The sequence below is a fragment of the Xiphophorus couchianus genome, chromosome 7 (genome assembly GCF_001444195.1).
Source record: "Xiphophorus couchianus chromosome 7, X_couchianus-1.0, whole genome shotgun sequence".
Classification (NCBI taxonomy): Eukaryota; Metazoa; Chordata; class Actinopteri; order Cyprinodontiformes; family Poeciliidae; genus Xiphophorus; species Xiphophorus couchianus.
Window position 1 is genome coordinate 21371836 of NC_040234.1, and position 27692 is coordinate 21399527.

Consider the following 27692-nt stretch of genomic DNA (forward strand, 5'->3'; position numbering starts at 1 on the left):
AGCGAAAGTGATTTTCTTTATTCACATTTCCATTTCCTTCACATAAACGTCCAAAATAAGGTAAAACAAGTAATTCCTGGTGACAACTTCATGAGAGATCCATTTGTCAACGTGTATTCCAAGAACTTATCAGCTTCAGATTTTGTCAACCTAAATAACATCTTACGTAACATCCGAACACGAACTATTACATTAAACTTCAGTCAAAATGGGGGGAGAGGGGATCATGTTTAACATTTACCAGTCTTTAGGAAGCTCTGCTTAAGAACCAATGAGATGAACGCGCGCACACACAAACACAAACACACATCCCATTGCCTTGTCAACTAACCCCCTCTAGTGCCGAGCATCCTGCACAGACGCGCGCAGTCCCACAGCATCGCCTCCACTGTTGCTGCTGTTCCGCTGCATCCCAATCATTCCTCTGTTCACCTTCCACCATCTCTCTGCAGCAGCGGACCGAGCTGGAGCTGCAGCCGGAGCTGGCAGTCCGCGGCGCCCTGCCGTGCCAAACACACGGTGTCTCCAGTCTGTCACGACTCTACGCTCTTTAAACTGCGTGTTAATGCCCATTTCGAAACACTAAAGAAGGTGGAGGGTGAAGTCCGTTTAGAATCTGCAAAGTTTTTTTGTTTTATTAGCGAAGTGTTTTTAGCCCCGTCAGAAGGTCCGAGTTCACTTCAAATATTTTTGGGACTTTATCCAAAAGCTGTCAATTTAGCGACGGAGCTGCGGCAGCCGCCAGGTGAAAAGGATGAGCCACTTCTTGTTCCACCGCACGGCCGCTCGCTCCACGCGGGATCAATTATAAGGACCAGAACTAGTGGACCTAAACGGACCCAGAGCGCTTCATCGCTGATCTAACAAGAAGTAAAGCCGCTGGTAAATACTGCCGCAGACATGACTTTTGGAAACAGATTCTTCGTTTCACTCTTTCTTGGAATTACGATCAGTAGTTTCAGCCGCTGCAATCAAGGTAAGATCCACTCAGGGCCACCTGGGTTAGTTTCTGTCCTGTTGTACTTTTAGACATATGATTCAGTTGAAAAGCAGCGGATGTTATTTGGAAGTTGTGGATTTTTTTTTTTTGATTTACTGGTAGGCAGGAATACATCATGATGCAGTCGCAGCCTGACAGTGTAACAAAGTCATCACAAAAGTCGTGCAGCATACAGACTTTATACAGACTCTTATGAGCTAAAGAAAATGTCAGTCGAACAAAATAAATTGAATAATTTGACTTTTCCTCTGCTATAGTTTATATTTGAATTAAATATTGCAGTTGCCTTTGAAACTAAAACTATTAGAACATTGCTGCATCCTCATTTTAAGCATATTGAAATATTGGTAGTCTGCACAGAAATGTAACATGTCAAAATTTAAATATAAATGAAGAGACATCATAAGCCCAGAAGGATGGATTCCCTGTAATTATTTCTTGTGGAAGTGAAAAATTACTTCACTTTTCTGGAAATTAAATGAAATAACTTTACTCAAAGATTCTACATTACACAGACGCATATATGGGGGACTGCCAAAAGATCAAATCGTTAAGTAGGTGACCTGTGTAAGTTTCTTTGAGTGCACGACTTCAGTGTGTCACTTTTATAGAATCAAGTCCACTCAATTGTATTGGAGTAATATTCAATTTGTTCACAAAGAATTCATTTATGTGGACATGGACAAACAAATATAGGAACCAATAGATTTTTAATTTACTTTTTCATAAAATATCAAAAGTGGGACAACATGTGTGTCTTTGTGTGTGTTCCTGCATATTTACCCCCCACCTTCCAGACACACACACAGCCTGCTGCATCAGAACGGTTTAAAATAGTCCTATTGATTGTGTGGAGAGAGCACTGTGGGACCTGCCCCCCAGGTTATATTTTATTGTTCTCTGTGTTCAATAAGAGCGATGCTACTCCCTGTTCTCCCAGACAGCTGCTACATAACAGCCTCACTGTGTGTTTTTCTGCACCACAGATTGAATGATTGAACTCATGTCTGCTTTCAGCTGTAGTTTAGTCCTTCATATTGACTGGTACGAGACCTCAAGTGGCACAATTGTAGTCGCTGCCCAACACAAGTCGGTGTGGCTCAGAGGAAAAGTAAAAAGGCAAAAACTCATATGAATGGACAGAGTTTCAAAACAAGAAATAATTTGATGGAACACAAGCGGAACTAAATTTTGAGTCCCGCAAGTAGAACTTTAATTTGTGACATCTATGTTAAATTATATCACAGTAAAGAATACTTGGAGAATATTTTAGTCATATTAATTTGGGTTTCGCAGTCCAGTTTGTCTGGAAAAAGACAACTGTCATTCAGTTGAGGTTGTGGTAGCATGAAATGTGACTAGTTTCCTTTGGACGTTCTTTAAAATCCTAAAAACAGGTCTATTTTAAATTAGCAAGAACTACAAATGTCAAAATGATCTATGCATAAATCTGAAAATGAAAGATTTATGGGTTATTTTTAGACTCATTCTTGACAACTACAAATTAAAAGTTTTGAGATAATCTGGGTGATCCTAACCCCCCCTCGGATCCCCACCTCTGCTGGGCTGCTGCTTAGTTTACTTCTGCCTTAGGCCTGCTCTGATTTTTGGCCTGTGCTTTTATAAAATTCTGTTTTATACTACCACCATATTTACAATGACAATTTAAATAAAAATGCATAATACATTTAATTTAAAACAAAAAAGCAACCAGTTTTCCTGCTGCTGTCCAAATAAATAAAACATATATATTAACATATAAAATAATATCAACGATATTTAGTTATCGTTATGCTTTTTTGAAGGGAGACATGCTTACTTAGGCTATGAGTGTTTCACACAACATTCAAAAAAGCAGTGTAGAAAACAGTCTTTCAGCCAGCTGAACAGCTGTGTTCAGCAATGATTGGGAAAAGATTCCCACCTGGTTATTCTGTGTTGGAGAAAATCCCAGTCACTCTGATGCTGATGCTTTCCCTGGTATTTCTTTAAAATGACTGTAAATCATTGGTACTGTATGATGCTTATGGTTTTGTGACTTCTTTTGCCAATTTTGGGAGCAACATTCAACTTCAAAACTGAGAAAAGCTTCTTTTTTTGCCTTCTTTTAAAAACCTCTAGAACACATGTCTGTCTTGTTCTGCAACAGTATTGACCGTGTTTAGTCTGTAGGTTGGGGACGAGCCCAACTCCATCACACAGCAGCAGAGATCAGTGTTTTTTGATCCGTACTTTCTGACAAAGACAAGTTGAACTACAGAGATTGGGGATTTCACTGCCAAAATGGTCACAATGTTGGCTGCTGGAAGAACAATAAAAACCAATCACTTTTTGCTTCTTGCTCGTGTGCTTCCTGACTGAACAACAAATCCGTCACCTGAACCCAGCAGGGACTGCAGACAGTTATTAACAAAGCTCTACTCACTCAAGGCTGAACAAGCCTATGTGCTACAGATCTCCTCTTCACATCGGTGTTTACCAGTTTGTCGTCTTGCTAAGTCAGTGGTAATGGTGTTTGTTGTAATCTAGTCTGTTTTGCCAAATTATTTATTTTTAGTAACTTGAGCTAAGTTTGGAGATAACATTTAGATACAAACTTCCAACATAGTTTGTTTTCTTGTTTTAAGAGCTTTTGCACATCCAGTTAGTAGTCCTCCTCAAGTAAGTTCTCTGCATGAGAACAAATGTTTGAATGAATTAAAAAATAAGTAAATGCTGTTTGCAATTACATACTTGCTGTTCTTCAAATATGCATTGATCTAGCTGGGAAAGCAACACACAAATAATTATTCACCTCTCTGCATTGATTTATGCGGATGGCTGATTAAAGCTTTTGCTCTTACAAAGCCGAGTCTAGCTGAATCCAGCTATAACCATCACTACACGAAGGAGATATTCACAATTAGCATGGAGTCAAAGAAAATCAATCAACCCACAAATCCACATCAGACTGAAAATGTTAACTCTGCAACTTTCACTTTGTTAATATTCAGGTTTATATATTTGTATGGGCCGTATCACCAAGTCCCCACTTGCTGTCTCTAAATTGAAGAAAGATTATTTATGATTCCACTGTTTTCCTAATTTATTTTTACTTTGTAGAAATCAGATACAGCAAAATCTGCTGCTTTCTGTCCTAACATCTAGTTTAATAAACAGTGGTAGAATAATGCTGAGTCTCATGGAACAGTAAACGCATTTTGAAGGGTTGTTTATTTTCTTGCAAAACTTTGCTTTTGTCGCTGGTGTTTTATTTTTATTGATTTGAACTTGGAGGAACATAGTGGTGCTGTGGTCAGCTTTGCAAAAGTAGCCATTTATTATGTTGCTGGTCAGCTGGGGGGCTGCCTTTGTAAAGTTTGTATGCTCATGTTGTTTTATTTTCTGCTTTAGCTGCTCCTTCTTACTCCAGAAAGACAGAATGTGGTTGAATAGTCTTTTTTTTCCCTTCTTTTTGTAAAGAAAGTTTTGTGTGGAATGAGCATGAACCAAGAGTCATCCTAATTTTGTAAAATGTAGGAAACAAAAGAACATTGTTCATTCTCTTGTTTTTCTTGGAGCTAGATGGAGATTGTGACAGGACACCTCAACAATTCTTTCTTATCATAACTTTTAAAGCAGCAATTGCTTCTTTTGTAACTGTTTATCTCTATTTTATCTTATAGGATACAATATTTTAAAATATAAAAGTTTTTTTTTCCTTTCTTTGACGATCTCTCTTTAAAATTTCCAACAAATTGAAGAAATGGTGCTTAATAAAAGGCCGAAATCAATATTTCTTCAATTTCTGTCTTTTTCACCAGACTCCTGCATTTCATGTTAATTTGCTATTCTAAACTGATTACATTCCATTCAAGGTTGTCTGGCTTTTTGTGTTTGTCCTTAAAGACACACCAACAAATTAATTTTTTTAAACAAATCTTTATTTTCTTTATTCATCGCTGACTTGTTTGCTGTCCTCGACCTTTTGTTATTGACGTTTTGATAAAATAAGTTTAGTGTTTCCACTTGTGATCTGATACTTGTGTAGCACTGTTGCATTGAGGGTTCTGGGTTCCGATTGGTCTCTAAATTGTCCTGAGGTATGAGTGTGCAAGCATGGTCCTGCCTCTCAGCCAATGACATTTTGAGGTAAGCACCTGCTTAAAAAAAAAAATTGACTGGGATTTTAGGAGACACACATTTTAAAGGATGGTACACTTTCCCCACTCAGCTCCACCAGACTACTGGCAACAGCAATTGGCAAACTCCTGCTGGAAATGCACATCTGCATAAGAACTACTCAGTCCAATGCTACCAAGCATGGTTAACGGCATAATGGAGTAGCCTTTTAGTGATGTTCTGAAGGTGGAGTGCTGGAGAGAGCAGGCACTTATTAAAGAGACAGAGGCCAATTTCAAGGCGTAAAATTGCAAAGTCAAATTTCTTTCAAGTTATGTTTGATACATGCAACATTTTTATTAAAACTGAAGGTAACATAGCTACCCTATTGTGCTGTAAAATGTCACTTATGTGTCTGGAGAATGCATAATACTGTACCTCCCCTTTAGCACCTGCTAAATCTTAGCCACACGTGTCAAACTCCAGTCCTTGAGGGCTGGCATCCTGCAACTTTTAGATACGTCTCTCTGCTAACACATCTGAGTCACATAATGTGGTTTTTGCCATGACTCTGTTGAACTTAAGTGCATGAGAAGGTAATTCAGTCCTTTGATGCAGGTATACTAAGACTTGGACACCTAACAGCTGCAGGACAACAGCCCTCGGGGTTGGAGTGTGGCTATATATTTATAATGTGAAGCATTTTGAACTGCCTCGTTGCTGAAATGTGCTTTACAAATAAACTTGATTGATTGAAATGTTATTTTCCTGTTGGGAGGAAAATAATACTAGATTTTATGCTATGTCTTAGTATCAAATCTTTTCCATTCTCTTACAGTTTTTCTTATGGGACTAAACTATGTTTCCTTTAACCATTTTCCTGTTGGCTCAGAACAATTTTTCTGTCCCCGCTGAAGAAAAGTGACTCCACAGCATAATGCCGCCCCCACCATGTTTTACTTTGGGGAGGGTGTGTTCATTCTCATATTAAGCATTAGTTTTTCCACAAATGACATTTTGCATGCAGGGAATAGTCATGCTGGTCTGAGGAGAGCACCTCCTTTCACGTATTTTGTGTGCTCCACATGACTTGTGCCAAATGGCATACAGGATGTTTTCTGTCTTTCTTCTACAATGATTCCCTTGCTGCTGCTTTTTTTTTTTTTTGAAAGGTCAGGTTTGGGGAATGAACTAATGATTATCCTGCTGACCAGTTCTCCCACCTGAGTCTTAGATATCTGCAGCTTCCCCACAAGCATCTTTTCTGCTTCTCTCATTATACTGTAGATTAAGTGGATGGTATTGGTAGGTTTACTGTTATGCCAAAATCTTTTTGGATATTATTTGGACCAGGGAATGTCTCAATATCCTCGTTAAACCTCTCTACAACACCTCTCTCATGGTGCTGTTTGTTCACAAATGTTTTCTCAAAACCTCAAGCCTTCACAGAGCAGCTGTATGTGCTGAGATTTAGTTGCACACAAGTGGAGTCTACATCCGAAACTTTTTTTATGTAAGGGTACAGGGAAAGACGAGAGGAATACATATACACGCCAAAAACCTAACTTGGTTATAGTCATTACTTATTTACTACTTGCTACTTTTGTAAACTATTACAAGGCACACTATACCTGAACAAATCTGAGCATTTTGAAGTGAATAGTGTGGATATGTTTACTATATCAATTGATGCTTTAGCATATTTTGTCAGAATTTTAAAAGAAAAAATAAAAACAGGCCATGCTTTGTACCTAATTTGCCTTTTAAAACTATTTATGACTAGTATTAAAATGCATTTGGATGCTTTTCTCCCACAGAATACACTTCCCAATTTTAGTGAAACTGTAAGCTGTGTTTTGAGTACAGCTGTTTGCATATGTTAGTGATAGTAAAATGAAGGTTTCTGTTTCCAAACAACGTTTTTTTTTTGCGGGGGGGGACTTAGTGATGTTAGTTATTTTAGTTGTATAAGCATCTCTTTTATCTCTGTATTTAAATACTGGTTTCAGAAGCAGTTGCAAAAATATATGCACTACCGAACCAGGTGCATGTGCAGCTCTCAGATCCCTGGAAAAAAGTGCAGGGATCTCTTAATGCGCATTGATAATTCACGCTGGTATGTCTTCAAAATTAAAGGCTTCTTCTATTGATTCTTCATCCAAGATGAAAGAAAATTATTCTGACACACTATGAGACCTGCCTACTTCAATTTATCATCATAATCTTCCCTTTAAAATGCTAATTTAGGAAATAATTAAAAATTCAGTGCTAGACAGAACGACAAACAGCCTCAACAGTTCATGCCTTCTTTCCACAACTAATACTATGATGGCTACCGGGTGATAACATTGGTGGTCGACATTACTGTCACATATGGTGACTGGACACTAAATGATAATCAACAATGGTTAAGTATTTAACTATTGACTTTTTACCAATGAGTCCCCTTTGCATGTTTTGTTTTAAACACACCTCATTATGAAATCAGCCACTTTAAATGTTGTTTTTTCTTTGTCCTTTATTATGTTGTTGGATGCATCTTTTTTTGTTTTGTTTTATCACAGTGATCAGAGAGAGAGTGTGTTGAAAATTCTGTCATGCCTGTCAGATTCCCTCTGTTATGGATGGTTTTCAATTTCACAGCATATCATCTTTTCATCTGTTGAGAGCCCAGTGCTTTGTTTACACCGCTAAATGACAATGTGCAATCCACAGTGAAACACTTGCCAGAATCAATTTTCACAAGTGTCTGTTCATCAAATGTTGCTGTTTGTGTTTCAACATGGCATGCCGTTTGCTGCTTAACGGCATGAGCATGTTGTAAACAAAAAGTTGATGTTATCAGCTGTAAATGTGGGTTACAATGATTTTTGAGTAATATATATTTAAGTGCATCATAAGTGTGATATTTAAAAGAAATAAAATAAGAATGGCCGTCGTTGAGGCTTCTATTCCATTTAGAAAAGTAGTGATGTACACATCTGTCGATAGCGTTCACTACTGATTTCTGAACACTGAAATACTGTTCCAATTCAAATTTACATGAAATAGCACTTTGATAAGCCACATTTGCAGGAACAGTACAGCTATTTTGGGGTGTTTGTGTGGCCTGTGAGGGGTGTGGACCGGACAGGAGATGTCATCATTCTACTTGGGCTTCCTATATTTATGGGCTGGCCAGCACATGTTCTATTTATATCCAACTAGAGGAAGTCCCAGGGGACCTGCAGCTCCAGGCAGGGTCTTATGGGTGCCTTGCCCAAAGATAACTCTTATGTAGTGGGAGAATGGATGGATGGATATTCACATGCAGGCAGTTTTAGGCTACACTGGCAATGTTCACAGGACCCAAATATATACACTACCAAACCAGGTGCATGTTCATAAAGACGAGTGCTTATTACTTACTCTTTTTTTTTTTTCTTTTTAGAAAAGTTTGTACTTTGAGTCATGTCAGTCATTCTAGCAATGAAAATTGGTGTCAACTATTAAAAAGAATATGCCATCTTACTAAGCAGCTTACAATGCAGGAATTCACACCAATAATATGCATCAGGAGGATGTTGACATATTCTGAGCACATCATGGCTGACTGAATATTGACCCAATCTGCCAAGCAACAGCCTTTATTTCACTATTATTTAGCAGAAGATCTTGCAACTTAACTCAACATGACAATTTAAGGAAGATAACCATACAGACTAATTGTAAGTGGAAAATTATTTGATCTTTATGAAAGATTTGTTGGAGATGTTCCTCTATAACTTCATGGTCTTAAATAATTTAATGCTTTCAGGGTGGGAAGAAAAATGATGATGTACAAGATCAAATTCTATAGAATCCACAAAGGGGGTAAGACTGAATCATAGACTAGTAAATGTCTACCCTTTTCGTAAGCTATCATGTGCTTACGGGAAGCACATAATAGCTTTTCAATTTCCTAAAATTGAAAAGAAAATGGTCACATTTGTAAATTTTCAAACCAAAAATGAAATAGAGCAATCGCAACAAAAGTGCTACACAACAATGATAACTTACAATTATGTCAAAAATAATAAAAAATAAAAAGCTAAATCTTAACTTGTATCTGAAAATGTCATTATCTCCACAGCTACTGTTAACAGCTACCGTTAATAAACATATTAATTCCTGTGACCTACAGTTCCAAAAGCTAAGGCAAAGACTAAGCAAATAATTATTGCAGTGAGTTTGCTAAGGACTTTACTTTAATTCTGGCATACACTTCAATAATGAAGTTCCTTTTTGAAAAAGAGTAATATCCTGTCAGTGTGATGGGCAGTCAGTAATGTGGAGAGTACAAAAATTAACACCCATTGATTAACGTTTAGATCAGATTCAAAAACTAGTAATTAATGTAAGATATTGGCATAAAGATCTCAATGGTCAGTTCTGTTTCCTTGCACTTCTGCAGTGTGGTGTTATAAATAGAGGAGACCAACTATGCTAGTTATGATTTTAATTAAAATTCTCTTCTGCAGATTCTTTTTTGTGACAGTTATTCATTGTGATTATGAGTAATATGAGAGCAATCCATGTCACTGAGTAGATCGCCTGTGGTAGTTTGCATAAACCTCTGTTGCTCTTATAGAAAGCCACTACTTGGGTATCTGTACTCAAATTAACACAGGAAGCTCAATGTCTTTCTAGTGCAACTTTCCAGCTCCAAATCAGAAGTTATCTCTATCCTTTCAGGTCACAACAGCCTACAGTCACTTTTTTCTGTAGCAAAGTTTACTTTATAAGAAGAAGTTATCTTATTCTGGTGTGTATCATGGCTTATTATAAGAAATTTGGTCCTTTTCTAATAACTGAGCTGGTTACCTGCCCATAGTAGTCTATTGGTATCCATTACCAGCACTGGCAGGGTCAACTGGTCCTGCAGTCTACCAGTGATGCAGACAGGGCGCAGACCTGTCATCGGTTGGGGAGAAAGAGATGCTGGAACCACCAGCCGACAGAGGAAATATTAAACTTGCATTACAGAGAGGCTGTGGCTGGAGGATAAAATGATCAGCATGAAGTCTGTTCTTTCTTCACTGGACAGGACAGTCAATCAATAGAATAATCTGTTGCAATTTCATATAGATCAATGTCCATTTTCTATAATCTCATACTGCTCTAACACAGCATGAGTCATTAAAAGCTCCCAGTTGCTGTTCCAAAGAAATTGTTCAGTTTCTAGTTAAATCTGTGCTATATAAATATTCTGTGTTGCTCATGATTTTTTTTTTTTGGTTTCTAATGCTTTTGTATGAAGACTAAATGTAAAAAAAAAAAAAAATCAACTAAACATAAAATGTGTTGACAAAAGCTTTGGTTCTAAAATGTAATTTAACTGTTCAATAATTAAGAACATGAAAACTGTATTGCAAATAATTATTCATCCTATCTATGACTGGTTTTAAATTGTTAATTTCTCAGTTTGAGATTACGTTGATCTTGTTTTTAAGCAATCCTCTGAAGGTCACTTCAGATATTTCATATGTTAACGTTTGTTCTTTTTGGACTATTATTGGATCCCTTTTTCTGCTCTGTATTTTCTGCATGACAATATTTATATATAAAATATTTTGTAATATATGGAAAACCTAGGGAGAACATATTTATATATCCCTATAAGCCCTGTTTATAATTTCAGTTCCCATCATCTATTCCCATAAGTTAAAATGGCCTATTAATATGTTAATGCATTCTTGGACACAACAGGGGTTCCTACTCCATTATGCAGTTTGTCTTTTCTCCATCCTGCATATGTCAAGTTTTTGGGTTGAGGAACAGTCAGAAAAAAATGGTCCTGGAAAAGGGCTTTAATATCAGAATATGTTCTTTATAGACAATTCTTTATATCAAATATGTTTTTTTATATCTAGCATAAAATAATATACACAGACCATATTATGCTTACATCTAGCACACACCATGGGAGTTTGGACAAGTAAACTTGTAAATATTTATTTATTATTTATGGACAGAAAGATGGCCATTTAAAATGTTTTTATAAATGCTGGCATTAAAAATAATTAGGACATTATGTAGGTGTATTGTCACATATACCGTGTACTTGGCTTGTTTGACAAGGTGAATAGAAGGGCCTCATTTAATATTTATATATTTTGAAAATATGTTGCGGTTTTAGTCTCCTGGTTATTCCCTAATGTTGCCACAAGTGAGGGCAAAAAATATTTCTATCAGTTCACTGGATATGCTGGCATCTAACCAAGAGTAAATTCAAGAAGTCATGTCTTCTACTTTTCACTGTACATGACTTTTCTTGAGGAGAATTGCTTTCCTCTTGAATTATTAAAATCTACTGTCCTTGAGAGCCAGAAAGAAAAGTATTGACAAGGTTGGTGATATTTTCCACACCAGAACTGCATTGTCTTCTTTTTATAAACTGTCCTAGAAAGTTTAACTTCAGCAAGAAGTGGCATAATGCTTTTGCAAAAATATATATATATATATTAGATGATAAAAAGCATCTTTCTTTTCCATATCCATATTACAAACCAAACAAACATGACACTTAACTGTCTTGTTAATTGAACACTGATTATCACTTGACCTTTTGCACCTGTTATGAGGTGGAGTATATTAGAAACCAAGGGAAAATTTTGTTTTTTTTGAAGGGCCGTCTGGTGAATGCCAGACAACTGAGTCAGAGATTTTCCTCTCCTGCTGTTCTTGTGGGTTGCTCCCAGTCTGCAGGGAGCAGACCCTGTTTGTAAATATCAAACAGGGTCTTAGGAAGATAGGAAGTCAAGGTTGGAGGTCTATTACACCAGATGCTGGTTCTGATGGAAATGTGTCAAAATGCACAGTGCATCACATTTTTTGCATATATAACTGGATAGCCACATAACAAGCAAGGTGCCTATGTATGCACATTTTTATATTTTCAGTTCAGTCTGTATTGCTTCTAAAAACAGCCCAAGAGCTTAAAATAAAAATAAATAATAAATAAATAAATAAAATAAAACAAAAAACAGTCAGCCATTTTTTGAAAATAAGTTAATGTTTTTTGGTGTCTGGAAAATTAGCCATTTCAAGAACCTGCTGATTGCTGAGTAACATTGCGCCATTACTAAAATATCTCGTTCTTTGAGGAGCACAAAGCAGGCTCCTTTCAGAATGGTCGGATTAGAATCTCCTTACCTAAGAGTGATTTTGTGCAAAAAAAAAGAGTAATGAACATGTTTTTCATAGACCGTTCCCAACCTTTTCAAGGAAACATAATAGTCCACCTTTAAAGGATCTCCTCCTAACCTTTTGGTGCCTGATACCAAAGTATACCTGCAGTGAAATCCATCCTTGATAGCTCACTGCAGTTTTGGCCATAAAGTAAGAGCGAACAGTTGATTTGGCAGGTGGTCATAATGTTATGCCTCAGCAATACATAGGATTCTAACTGCAAACATGAGCATAATGAGATACACAGTACGACACAACAGGGCTAATACAGATGCATCTAAATTATTTTATTACACCAACAGGCAGCACAGGAAGGAATTGTTGCTGTGGAAGGCAGAAGTGGGAATAGATTTCTGACAGCAATCTGATTTCAGTCATTCTGCCCCCAAAATGTGTCACACATGACAAAAATTGTTGCTCCCAGTGTAAGTGCTGCCAGTCTTCTTTATATTGATCCAAAAATCTAATTTTTGTCAATATAAAAATGTCAACATTAACACATTCATGACTGCTATTTCAATTTCACTGCACATCGATGTCTTTTTCTGGGCTGTCAGATTGCTTAATGTGTTGTCTTTCTCTCTTTGTTTTCTGTTCAGTGGTGTTGCTGGATACAACATCTGTGCTTGGAGAGCTGGGCTGGAAGACATATCCAATAAATGGGGTAAGAACAGCGCCTCTGTTTGCTTTTGGTCTTACTGTACAGTTTGCCTAGTTCAAAACATAGCCACTGCAACTTTAATGAGATCAATTATAGTGATGTGAACTGTCTCAGTGGCCTCTTTCATTTATTCCTTCCTCTTGCATCAGGGTCTTCTTTTCACATGGGAAACGTTGTAATTCAGGGGTAGATAATGAATCGGTGTCCCTTAGGAAGTTTTCCATTTGTTGTTCTGCTTCTCACCTATGAAGGTCTGTCATTGGCCTCAATTTATCTCCCAGTGTTCTTTTCAGTCTTTAAATGTTGTCTATTAATAGATCAATATTTAAAATACTTTTGAAATGTTGTGTTATTAAACATTTGAAATCAATTGTAATAAAACAAATGTAAATCTCACCATCATTTCTCCTCTTATCATCATTTAAAAAGACAATTTAGTGGAAAAGTATGCCCTTCAATCTTGCTTTGAATGTATCATTATCTATTTTTTCTCAGTTAGCTCTAACCCCCCCAACATAATTTCCTTTATAGCTTTAAAAATAAGTGCCTCTTTCTCCCAAGGACAAAATGCTATTGCCAGCTGATAGGAAGTATTGCCACTGATTGGAAGTTGCAAAGCAGATGCTAGCTTTAGCATTTCTGGTGGCTTGCCAGTCAATGTTCTCCAAGTGCGTGCAAATGATTTGTATCCTGGCTGTCACTGTTCCCTTGCCTTACCAATGACCTAAAATACATACAAACAATTTATTTTGGTGGGCATGTCTTTAAGACTTTTGTAACAGAGTGTTGTCAGCCAACACCTCAGAGAGATCTTTCTTAGTCAACACAACAGGGTAACAAAAACATCTTCCTTTTTTACCTCATAAATAAATAGGTTGTCAAGTTTAAAGGAGATACATTTATACCCAAGGCCCAGAGTCTTGGCTTTCAATTCATTAGGGAATGTCACTTGTTGGCACAGTATGGCGGGCTTGACTTTGATGAAAAATATGTTAATGTCCCAAGATCTCATGCCACAAGCTTCCATTTCACCTCTAACAATGAGTCATTTTTTAGGTTAGCATAGGGGGATCTGTTATTTTCCATATTTGCATAAGTTATCGCTCAGAAAATAAGCAGGGCTCAAAAAGTTGGTTGATATCTTGATGAGTGAACAACTTATTGTGTATTTGAAAACTTTTCTTCATCTTCCCTCTTTGTAAGTTGACAAACCAGTGGTTTATTTCGGTAGGAATCGTCTTGTTGAAATGACCCAATAATAGCATGATTACAGGTGCGTGCACATAGGCGAGGAAACGGTACGTCTTTGCAGAGACGAGAAATAATGTTAACCTTTTGAACAAATTACACAATATTACACAAGAAACAAACACTTTCACCAAAACATTCTCTGTTTCCTCTGTACATGGAAGTTGGAGTAAAAGAGACATAATGCATAGGGGTGTAAGAAGATCTCGCGTCATAGGGATCTCACAATTAGATATGTCGAGTGAAGCATTTTCAGTTGCTGTCAGCATGTGACCTTTTCTGGTTGTGTAAACATAAGAAAATAGAAACCCTAAAAATATATGCGAGTCCAATAAACTATATATCAAGGACTCTTATTTTGAAGTAACAAAGGAAGGGGTCTTTTCAAATAGTTTTTGTGGTAGCTTTTTGAGGGCTCAAAGAAACTGCAACAGTTTAGCGACTACTGTGAATCTATGGTGAATGGCATTTACTCCAACAATGTTAACAATGTTTTGGTTGTTTGAGTATCCCATCTGTGCTAATCTAAAGTGTCATTGAGTCTGGACTCCATTTGATAATCTGCAACACTAAATCTAAAAATAACTAGACTGGTCAAGCCATACCATAATGATTACATGTTAAGACACTGTTTGACATTTGTAAAACACTTTCTCCAAAATAAATTAATTTTACTATTATCCAAATTATTGCTGAAATCTGATTCTGTCTCATTGTGTTTTATGAGCTGGATGTATTGGCAGACCTTTAATTAAAAGGCAAGGTTTTTATTGTCATTTTTTTAACTATATAAAAGCTAATTCATATATTCATTCTAATCTAGAAGTTTTTAATGAACATTAGGTTTTTTTTTCAAGAATAATAATTTAAACTAAAGAGAAAATTAAAATTACAAATTGAATATACTTTTGAAATGTGGGAGAAGGGGAAATGGACTATAAACTTAATTATTTTTTGGTGATTAGCACAACTCTTGTCTTTGGGTTTAGACTGATCATATGCTGAGGTGATCTCCACCTTTCTCCCCTAGAACTTTCTGTGTTTCTGCATCCCTTTCCTCATGGCCCTCAGTGGCCCATATCAGGGTTATAGATGTGATTACATCATGTAGGTCGTGGTGACAGTCGCCCACAGCGGCAAGGAAAGGAGAGAGAAAGAGGCAACTGCCTCCATGATTAAGCTGTCAGTCGTCTCCTCTCCTCACTCATCCTCAATCCTCCAACTTACTATTAATATTTAAGCCATCGAGGTGAGAGGGCCTGGGGGAAGGTGTGCAGATCCGGAGTGGTAAAATAGTTCAAAATCCCCATCACTAACTGGGAGCCAGTAGGAGTAAGTCAATCTCCAACATATTAGACACAGCCCCGGTATCAGTCCAATACAGCAGCCTACCTATCTGACACATACAGTTGTTGTAGTTTTGGAAACACACTGCTGTCAATCTGTCCTGCCTAGAGCACATCTTTAAAGGATTTCATAAGCAGTAACTTCTTTATTATGATGTCCTGATGATGACTGTGAGAAATTATAGATGGTCATATAATGTCAAATTCAAGGTGATGTGAAGGTGTATAGCTGCGGAGGAGTTTGATCGAATAACAGTAACTTTTTACAGTAGAAGTGTAGAATTGTCGGTGATGAACTGGCATTGAGTTTCCTGCAAAAGTATCAATACCACTTAAACTTCTTCAAAGTTTGTCACATTGCGTATATAAATTTCTGGTGGAATGTGATATGATACACTGAACAGTGGATAATTGTGAAGCTTAAAAAAAAACAGTGCATAGTTTCTTGGAAAAAAATCAAAAATATGTAGCATTTAGCCTTCCGTATTCTATGCTTTATAAAAAAGAAATACCTCGAGTTTCTGTGTCTGGACTTTAAATAGACCATTTTAGGACTCTCTAATGTTTTGTAAAAAGCTATTCTACCTTTCCTGAACGAATACATTCAGCACGATCACATCACCATCTTTCATAATAAAGTGTGTTCAATGTGATTAATAATGTTTTCCACCATGCTGAATTTTATTTGTAGGCCATAGTTTAATTTTGGTCTCATATGGTCAGAACACCTTCTTTCATGTGTTTAGATGAAGTTCAGTTTTCTGCTTTGATGCGTTTTGATTGAAAAAAAGTATATATTTATATCTATAGTCACAGTATGAGCACAGGGCAAGAGGGTAAAGCAGTTAAACTAAAAACATAATGCAATGTTCAAACAAGACAATTGCTTGTATGATCTTGTGATGGGCCAGTGACATATACACACCTCTTGCTTATTGATAGCTGGCATGTTCCATCAAAACCTGTGACTCTGAACTGGTTAAACAATGTGTATAACAGAAAAGCCAAAACAAAACTGCATGTTAGCCTTTTCTTTTTCTGCTTCCCTTTGGTGCCAGTTTTGCAAGAAGTTGTGGATAAGACAGTTTTGAAAAAGTTTATTAGCGATTCTGAATTGTAAATTCCTGACTTCAGGCATATTTGTGTGCAGTCATCACACTTGTCTCAGAAAACTTTTAATTAAAGTGAAAATTGCATTGGAAAGTCTGAAACGTTTCGGTTAATTATTGTGATTAGTGTCCCACCATCCGCACATTGTGTGTCTCTGTAGCGCCACGTCTTAGACATCAGAACCAAACTGAAAAGCCGCGAGCAGATGTTTACTTGCTGCAAACAAAATCAAACATTTTTGCCATGGCTGTATTTTGTGACAAGGTGCCCTTTCTCTGTTTTATTCCTGCTTTGCTAAGATGGTAAATAGACCTGTTTCAACTATCCGCAAGGGAAACCAACCAAAGTGGCTCACTTGTTAATGACGTGAATGTGAGCATTTCCTCGGAGTTGGTAAACACATTCAACCTCAAAGGCTCTAGCCATTAAATCTGTGCATACTGAACAGAAATCTCACTCAAGGCTATTGAAATCTATTCTAGTAGAACTTGATAAATGTGGAGTGGAGAAGACAAAAAGAAGGCATGCTGATTTATTATTGACTAATGTGTTGGGAAATTTTTATGTGGGAAAGATCTCTGCTTTTATGATGTTTTGTGCTACCAGTTTCATAATTAGTAAATACTGTAGTTATGAAGCACAAGGTACCAGGGGGTGAACAAAAGACAAAAAGGTTGAGAATAGGAATAAGGCTGCTTTGGTATATGCATGCAGCCACAATAAGCTTCAGTCAGTGGGCAAATACAGTGCTGAAATATGCATGAGTCCTTTTCCCAGTGGTGAGTGGTGGTGTGGGAAGGGGAGTGAAGCAGTGAATGGAGCAGCTTATTTATTAAATTACATAAAAAGGCTTTAAGGGATTAGAAATGCCTAATGTTGCCTTTTGTTTTCACTAATGCACGCTGAGAAAAACAGGTTGAAGCCCAGAAAAAGGGTTGTCCATCACGAAAGCAGGGGGTAATCCTATTTTCATTTATTGTTTGAGATTTCAAGCAGTCGATAAATTCATCCCCCACAAAAAAATACCCAAAGGCCACTTTGCAACAAGGAAAAATGTCTCATGATTATGTGTGAAGAATGTGCATCCTGTATTGCATTGTGGAGCAGTGTATAAAGTGCTGTCGCACTGTTTTCTAGATTGCAAATATAGAAATTTATTACATTCTGCATAGTGCATATTACATATTGGAAAAGCAAGCAGATTATATGGAACATCAATTCTGTCCTGTTTTTAAAGCTTCTGTGTAACTTTTAAAGTGCTCACTGTTGGAATAGTGCATATGGATTAGAATGAAGACTGTGCAGCCAAATGAGTCGTGCATTTGCCTACAAATGTCAGAGTAAAGCATAGAAATAATACATATAATTTTAGTCGGATTAATTATCTCATCTCGTAAGTCAAGGCATCTGTTCTTGTTTTAAACATCCAGCATCCTGAAAATCCTCATTTGAACTTTGTAGCTTGTTAAAGAATTGTTGAAATGTTTCATATTGGTTATTTTATGCTAAATTCTCATAGACCCAGTCATTTCAAAGACATTCCAGTGCCCTGTGTATTTACAGATTGAAATTTGCATTGTTTTTAAGTAGAAGACGATTTTAAAACAACACTTATAAACAATTCTATGCCTTGATAAGAAAAGACAAAGATTGGCATGACAAGAAAACAGCAGAGATTTATCAATATTGCAATGGGTCATTCACCCTGAAATATTTTAAACTAATCTGTATTTTGTGTGAAGTCTTTTTTTTTTTTTTTTTATATAGCTGGGCATCAAAAAAATTGCATTTGCAAACAAACAGAAAATGAGAAATGGATCCAAAGAGAAAAAGATGAATAGAGACAAAATACAATGGAAACAGAAATTGAGACATCCAAAACATCGTATTAAACATTCCTGCAGGCTTTGAAAACCATCTCAAGCCTCTATACTTTCCCTTAGTCCTAATCCTTAATCTTTTTATTACGATATTTAACCACAGTAATTGATTGCGGCTGCTTGACCTAAGGCTTATCTCAAAGCACTTCCTCCCTCCCTAATACTATTAGCCTTGAGAGTGAGACTGAACAACAGGGAGAAGAGGAGGGAAGAAAATCTGTATGTCAATGTCCTTCATAGCTCAGATAAACTTCTTTAATGTCTGCTGTCGAGTGGTGGCCAGCAGCTTTGTGAGAGAGAGTGAGAGAGGGAGATAAAAAAAAGGGGAATAATCCGGAATCATTCCACCTCTCCCCATGGAGGCTCTAATATAAAAAAGGTATGATGATTTAGCACACCAGTGTTCATCTCAGGGACCTCTGCCATAACCAGGCTTAAGCAGTGCTGGGGGATCCCTTAATTGGCTTGTTTCTTGTCAGGGACACGCTGAAGCCAAAATCTAATGCGCTCCACTCGGCATCTTGCTGACAGCAGAACATATCCTGACAGCTTTTTGGGCTAACTCTCACCGTGTGATGAATACAGCGAGTCGAGTTAGAGAACGAGTGGGAGGGAGGGACAGCATGGATGCAAATGGAGGGAGAGAAACGGAGGGAGGGAAGACTGACGAGAATATTAGTGCCAAGCTGAATGCAAGCGTTGAATATATGAATATAGAAGGTGGGGGCAGGCAGGAAGAGAACATGAAATGTGTGTACTGTAAGACGAGCTGAGCTTAGACAGCAGAACATGTGTTTATTTTTAACAGTAAAATAGCTGAGGAATTACAAACGGGTAAATAGGAAAACTTAAAGGTCAAATATTCCCATATTTTTGAGCTAACTAAAAAAAATTATTTAAAAAAATAAAGAAACACAACTAACCATTGAGTTATTTTTTAAAGTGAATACATCACTTTAAATCGCTTTTTTTTTTAACACAAAGAACTCGACATTTTGACTGGTTTTCCGTATTATAACACTATGTCATAATCTATGGATGCAAATGGATATTTCTTATATAGAAAGGATGTCTAGCTTCTTATTGACATCTGTGAGCATAAAGTTCATCTGTTAAAAATTGTTTTCTGTAATGGCAGTTATTACTTTTTATGTATCTGCTGATGTCTGCAGATCCTATTCACTCAGTGCCCCCTGTAGTTCGATGGAAGTTGCTTTTTGTGTAGCATTTGCTCGATAATGCTTTTGAGGCCAAAACGCAGACAGCAGAGACTGACTGAATGGACAGACAGTATTTAAATTGTGCTCTAACAGCTTCATTATAGAGGAGAACCCTCACAAGTAAAGCACAGACTGATTATTTTGGGGGAAAAAACGGAGAATTGCAGATTATTGCATAGTTTCCCACTAATAAATATTCTTATGGTAGGAATGAGAGTGCTGATGCTTGTGCACATTAGAGAAACTGTGCTGATCAGAGCTGAAAATACAGCTGACCTGAATCCTGCCAGAATTGAACTTTTAAATTACATTTTCTTGCACTTGGTCATTCACTGCTGTGGTAGATTCCCTTTCATTCCTGGCAACCTGGTTTTGAACAGATTTCCAAGTTTTGAACATGAAAATTACTTGGGGAAAGTTGTACAAATTTTAAAAGAAAGCAATTGGTAGCATTATAAAAACCAACACCAAAAAAAAAGCAATGGTTGTGATATGTATCACTTATTTGCATAGTTATTTAAAGAAAACTGGATATTGTTTCAACAAATCTATTTTCTGAAGATTTTGAGAAAACATTTTTTCTTGAGACTTATGACTCCTTTTGCTGTCGAAGTTAAACTATCCTGGATATTTATGTTTTAGTAGACAGTAAGTTTTATCCCTAATGCTCTGGTTTTCTAATTAATAATGGTCACCAAGAAATATCCTATTTTTCTTTTAGGGCCAAAGGTCATAATGAAGATGGATGCTGGATTAATATACCATTGGTGTTATTTGCCAGTTCCTTTTTACAGTTTCTAAACTTAGAGTTAGCTGTGTATGATTCCTACATAACTACTTTTTAAATCTTGTTGTACTTCTTTAATTTGAGCCCAATACTCTCCACTGTCCCGAAGTGTACAACAAAAAAAAGGTTTAAACTCTTTACAGAAAGAAAGGACATGTAGTTGTTCCAGTCTGAATAAAAAAACATTCTTGTCTCCCCTCAAATCTTCCCTTTTTACGAGCAACCATGCAGAGTTTCATCTTAACCTGCAGTGTTTGTCTCTGGATTTTCTGTTTCTACTTCCCTCCCGGCTGACATTCGTCTACAGTACTTGCAGTATTTCAGTAGAAAATTGTGTCTTTCTTTTCTTGATGTAAAGTCCAGAACAGCTGTGTATTTTAAAATCAATTACTGTAAAACTATAAAAGATGTTGATAAATATTTAATTACAATACATCTAGATCCAAGTGACTCAATTTGGCTCCATAACTGAATGGCACTCAGCCACTTGGGAACCTCTGTTTCAGAGAATAAAATTCAGAGTAGTTCATATATTATATCAGAGCAGGAAATGGGGGCTGTAATTGCAGGTTAGCACTGATCTTTCTCCCAATCACCTCACAGCTCTGCTTTCTTTTCAGGTGTATGAAAGAAGAATCCTCTTTATTAGCAGCTGAACAGTTACTGAATTTCCAGTAGGAGCGATTATCATTTCCCACTGTGATTGGAAGAATTACATAAAACATGTGATTGAAATCACCTAATCAGGCATTTATACAAATATATATCTAGTATAAACTAATCAGTCAGATACTTATGTTTAATCTTTGAAAGCTTATACCTTCACCAGTTATTGTCAAACTGGTGCTTTGTTCAAAAAATATTCTTATTCACCAAGAATTTGCATCTTTCATAAATTGTTAAAAGCTTCTTTTTATGTTCTGTGCACAGCAAAGGGCCGATGAGCAAAAGCTAAGAGGTGATCTGCTGACACATATTCTCATAAAAACCGCAGTTTATATGTTACATATTTACAGCAGGGTCTTTTCATATTTCTTTTTCACATGCACAAAACCCAAACTGCATTGAGAGAACACTCTTCTGCATTCAGAAAATCCAAATATATATCCACACCGGCAGCAAATCTGTTGTACACTTAAAGAACAGTTCTGTGGCCTATTTAGAGGGAACTCGTCCAAGGTCACGGTGCTTAATCTCTAGTAGGCTATTTACTCCTGTCTGTTTCACTTGACTTGCATCAGAAAATATAGTGCAGTGACAATGACACATTTCAGCCGTGTTTCACACCGGAACCTCTAATCGGCTGTTCTCCTGCTGCAGTGGTCACTAGCTGATTGTAACTTTAGGGAAATACATTTTGGTACTATCAGTATCTATGACTATTGTATAGAAAACAACTGATTCACAGAATATCAGGTGCTTAAAATATGTATTTTTGCAGCAATGTTTTAGTGTCCTAAGCCTCAAGAAGCTTGTGTTCCTCATCAAGCTAAATGGCAATATGTCCTTTGACATGTTGCACGTCAGCAGAACAAAATACCTTTACAGATCTTTAAAATATAATTTACCAGAGCAGCTTTAGAAATTGTACTGTGCAATTTTAAATGTAAACAAATCTGGCTTAAATTTTCTTGCCATCAAATATTAATGTGTATTAGCCTTTGATATTGCTCAGGGAGGAGACTTTTTCTGTCACCCCTAAACATCTTTCTTTGTCTCCCAGATTATACGTATTTGATTGAAACAGGATTTTCCTTTGCAGCTGTCTATATAGTCCTGTAATAGCTTTGTGCCTAGCAGAGCAATCGCAGTGCTCCATCAAGCTCTGACACATCCATTTGTCACACTGTCTGTGGTCAGATAGAAAACCAAGGAAAGATGCACACATCCACACACATGCAGAGAAAACTGCATCACTCCATGAATTGTATCTTAGTCTGTACTACAAATGGTCTTATCATATTTTGATGTCGCTTACAAAAATGAATCTTCACTGGTGATTGTGTTTGGACATGAACATGCTGTGACCCGCTGAAAGGCGTTGAAGAAAATGCAACGTGAAACTTTGAAATGAAAAAGGAAATGTTCCGAACTGAGATGGATCAGCACCCAGCCTAAAACTGATATTCAGCTGGGCGGATGGAGTCAGAAAAGAGACAAAATAAAACAGAAGGCACATTGTTTGATCTTTGCACAATTTCCCTACTATCTCCAGAGTATGGGGTCCTGTCAGATTTTTTCTTCGGTTCAGCTGACCCTAAATATTTTCTGTAGGTTTTAGGCCATGTGCTTTGGGTTATTTTCCTCTTGTAATGTCCCAATCATTGCAGCTTCTCAACCTTACACAACAGCAAAATTTGGTATTTTCCTGACTAAAGAAAAAGAACTTACATTTATATAATATTTTTATTGTGTTACCAGTCTTCTTGCAGGGTGTGTTTAAATGTGACATGTTCTGTAATACTACAAAGAAATGAAGATTTGTGTGTTTTTTTATTTACCTAAAATTGTCAGGTGGTGAGCTTTTAATTTAACTTTGATGATCAGGAGTGGACTTATTACATGAGATTTCACTTGAACAAACTTCATATTCTGAGACTTATCAATCCAATCTTATTATGTAATCTATTTTTTACATAAATAGTATGTGATTCTTGTTGGGTTTTTTTCTTAAAGCAGGAACTACACAATACAATATTACTTTCTTTTTCTGAGTTTACAACTTTTGGTCCAATTTGTTTGTTCCACTTTGGAAACATACTTTTTTCCTACTGCTTTGATATCTTTGTGCAAAGGGTTCCTTTCAACTTGGCTAGCCTATTGTGCTGTCCCAGTTCAATATTTTCAATAATTTTGCTTGCAAAGCTTAGAAAATAAATGTTCTGATTCATATAAAAGCTCTGTATCTCTTTAAATTGACCATGAACCTCAATTAAATAGCTGGTGAAAGGCATGAATCCTGGCACGTTGAAAATTGAAGTGATTTCCATATTTAAAAGGTCAGATGATTTGCTATGAATTAAAAGCTTATCCATATTCACTATTGGAATTGACAAAGGTGGGGAGAGATCCTCCACAAGTCTCTAAATCATATTTTAGAGACTTCCTTTTCTTCGAGATGTATAGATTTGGGAATGATGATCAGAAAAGTTGTAGCAATGATGTATTTATAGGGATTAAAGTAACCTTCTAAAGTGTATTAAAATACTAAATGGCAGACTGATGCAGGACACAGAATGTGTGAAGTGTACTAGTTTAATACGAGTGGGGATCAAAGCTGTTTGCTTGGAACTACTTCGAGCTGACCTATAGCTAATATTTGTACCTCTGATAATAGGATGGTTCGTTTACAGCCGCAAGTTAGCATGCTACATGTATACATGCAAGTAAAAGTTTGTTTGTTTCTGATTGTAATTCCCATAACAATTATTTCTGAATCCTGCAAGATTACTAATTGCACTGTTGGCTAACACTGTTCTGTCTAGATGACAAGACAGTGCTTGGCATATTGTGATGTTGTGGTTTGTATCTGAACTAATGTGAAACAACAGTGGAACTACTGGGGGCTGCTGCCATGTAATTACCAGTAAATCATTTTGGTCACTATGGAGACCAAGGAGTCCGTTATATTTCTTAGACAAGTCTCTTTAATGTTTGCTTGCTCAATGTTGTGTAGTGATGTTTGATTAAAAAAAGAACCCAACAATTTGAGTTCAAACATGTCTGTATGCAAATTCTTGCAAGTAATGAACACTTTGTCATTATGTAAATTAAAGCCAGAATCAATAAGTTTAACCATCAACTGATTCGGTCAAACTGAATGTACTTTGGATTATCTATCACAAAAAAATATTTAGTCCTAATTCATCACCACAATTCTTTCAAACTTTCCATCATTTACATTTAGAAGAAAATTGACTTTATCTGGAACAAGTAATTTTAGTCTTCAGGAATTGTTGCAGTCTATGGTAGTACAAAGGTCACATGAAGAGTAACTATTGACAAATATTTAAATGTTTTCCAGGGCTTAGAATGCATAAGAAGTTATGTTTGCAAATAACAAGAACAATGGGGTTTTGTGCAAATAAGGAAAGGTCCTCTAACACCATGCCTGTAAATTTAGCAATACTGACCTGGCTATTGTCCATGAAGTAGTGTTTATTTTTAACTATAAATTTGAAACACTGCTTTAGATTGGAAACTTTATCCCTGACCTTCAAGGCGTGTTCGTTTTCATTGTCGTGTTATTTTGGAGTATGATGGCATTGCAGGTGTGAAAGACGAAACTGTATCTCTTTGCAAAGATTCACTTAAACTGATCAGTTTGTTCTCCTTTCAACAAGCGGGGAATGGTGCAAGAGGAGACATCTAGTTTAATTTTCAGACCCTCTCAGACTTGAACTTCTGTCCTGTACGAGAACATTAATGGGGATTTTGGGGTCACAGAATGGCTCCCATTAGAGGGATATGGTTTCACTGGAGATGGGTGTTTAGTCTAGCCACGTCTGTAAACCCACTTAACATTTTATACAAGTTCTTTGGATCCCGAAAGCCATACCCTCACCACATGCTTTTTCTGTCGGTGTTTTTGCTGCTTTCACTGTCATAATTGATCGAGTAGGCCAGACAATCGCATCTCGTCTCCACTTTTTTCCAGTCAGGCTTAAACAAGCCTGACTGGAAATAAGTGCAGACTGGAGTCTGATGGCCTTGCAAAGGGAAGATGGATGTCTCCTGCTGTTTCCATAAAGACGGGCAGGCAGGTGAGACACTTTGCGCTAAATTAAAACTCTGGGCAAACAGTAATTTCCTGTAGGAGAAGTTGATAAGCCTTGAAAGAGCTGACAAAATCCCTATCTCCATGCAGATTAACAAAGATTCGGCTTTTATTTTTAAATTAAACCAGCACAACTTTTTTTGTGGTGGATTTTTTTTTTTTTTTTACTGATTTTACTCTACTGTAAAAGTATTTTCTCCCTTAGAAATTTCTTTTTACTGTGTTTTTCTTATACTTTAATAGTTTCACATCATTGAGTTAGCTTTATAATAACAGAAGCATGACCTTTGAGGAGTAGAAGCCTTCAAATGACGTTTTCATTCAAGGTATAAAAGCTTTTCAAACCAACCGTTTTTGAAAATATTGTCAAATAAGTGACATGAATATTTTCCCCTTTTAACAGTAGAAGGTAAAATTAAAGCACCGATACATACGGAAGTCCTAGTTTCAATTTGTAGGAGAAGCATCCAGCTAAAGCTGAGAGCTTGTTTCATCAAGGTGGATGTTTTGGAGAAGCCTAGTCAAAGCCTAGATCTAAATCCCATTGAAAATCCTGAAGGAGAATGTTTGGTTATCAGTTTGTGACCCTAAACATAAGCATACTTTAACACAGCAGCTTACACAACATGTCAAATAATTTTGGTGCAGCCTATTCAACGTCTTAATCAAAACAATTCTGTAAAAAAATGGACCAAAATTTTCTCAGCCATGTAAAACACAACTTGTTGACTCAATTGTTGGTGACTTGTGGCAAAACAAGTTTGTTGCATTAGAGGGCAATTATTTTTCCCAATGAATCAGAGTGGTTTGGAAAGCTTTTTGAAAATGTTTTGATTTACTCAGATTATCCATGTCTGATATTAAAATCAGTCTTATCTGAAACATAGAAGTGTGGAAAAAAGTAGAAATTAGTTTTAAGGCTACCTAGTACAATCTCTTTTGGATAGTAAGCTAGAAACCAGAGATATTGCCTAATCTTTTCTTTGTCTTCCCTTCTTGTCGCTGTTATATTATTTCCTCACCTCCATCTTGATATCTTCCTCTCTTTTCTTCATATTCTCTGGATTCTCTTTCTGCCTCTCTGACAGCATCTTCTTAACAAAAAGCAGTCGAGTGTGAAAGCAGGAAAGAAGCAATGTGTTTTGGGTGTGTTTGACTGGTATCCTGTTTGTCTGCAAAAAGAAAGATGGTATAATTAACTAAATGATAAATTTTAAATCAAGTAAGATTTTTATTTGTTTCCCTTCTTCTAATAGTACTTTGCCACTTGTTATTGTTCCTGTCAAATTAATTTTTGAAATGTTTTTGTTTGGAAGTAGTCATCAAATCAGCAACAGCAAGGCCTTGTTTGACCTCAGATTTGTTGGCTCAATTAATTTATGTGTGGAACTGATTTGAACCTGAAAATAAATTATTTTATGTTAATTCCTAATGTACAATGTAGTGGAAAAGCAAAACAAAGCAATTTTTGCCAAATGAAATTAATTCTACAGCATCTTTTATTGTTGACTTTGCTCAAGCGTACATCCATCAACAGTACTTGATGGCAGCACATTACTGCAATATTATTCCACCTCAATCAATACAATAATGTTTCTGCAAAAAGGGTTGCTTGTGAGTCAAGCCAATAATGCAGATTAAAATTTAATTGAATTTGGAATGGAAAGAAAAAAACAATAAAATGAGAAGGCAGTGACCTTTCCTACGGTTCAGAGAGATATCTTTATCAATGACTTCAGTGCTCAGCTAAAACTGACACCAGTTAGGACCTTGCATGTAGTGTGCTGATCTTGAGAATGCGTGCAAAAAGGTCAGAGACAGTTATGTGTGCAGCAGTTCCAGCTTTTGTAACATTTTTTCAATATTTCAATTTAATTGAAATCTAATTACTTTGTTGACCCCAAAGAAAAATTTAATGTCGTTGTAACTCCTTTAATTAAAGTTATTGTAGATGGTGATGGGTGTAGGCAGGAAAGGTCTACGGTAGCAGTCTGTACTACAAAAAACCTGAAGAAGCCTCTGACTGAAGACGCTGTATTTTTTTACGACAGTCTCATAAAGAGGATGGTCACGGTTATCCATAATTTTCTTGATTTTCTGAAGAATTATTTTTTGCACCATCATCTCCAGAGCTTCCACAGTCGTTTGCTTTTCCGGCATCGTTCGTGGCTATGCTAACTAGCCTTAGCGTTCACGACAGGCTCCATTGTGAAGTACTAGTTGGAGTGCACGAGAGAGCAAGGGGGAGTGTGTGAGCATACAGAGTGATTGGCATATTGTTTTAAAATAAACATATTGTTTATATGAAAAATATTTTTTTTAATTTTACAACGATTTAGATATCACATCTTTT

General features: G+C 36.6%; 1 protein-coding gene across 1 annotated transcript in view; it reads left to right on the top strand.

Annotated features, from left to right (window-relative positions):
* The first annotated feature begins 262 nt into the window (after nt 1–262).
* Nucleotides 263–27692, top strand: part of LOC114147836 (ephrin type-A receptor 6) — a 188103-nt gene continuing 160673 nt past the window's right edge. The window contains exons 1-2 of the mRNA XM_028022512.1: nt 263–976; nt 12910–12974. Of these exons, the coding sequence (XP_027878313.1) occupies nt 901–976; nt 12910–12974 (141 nt within the window). The 5' untranslated portion in view covers nt 263–900. The remainder of the gene's footprint in view (nt 977–12909; nt 12975–27692) is intronic.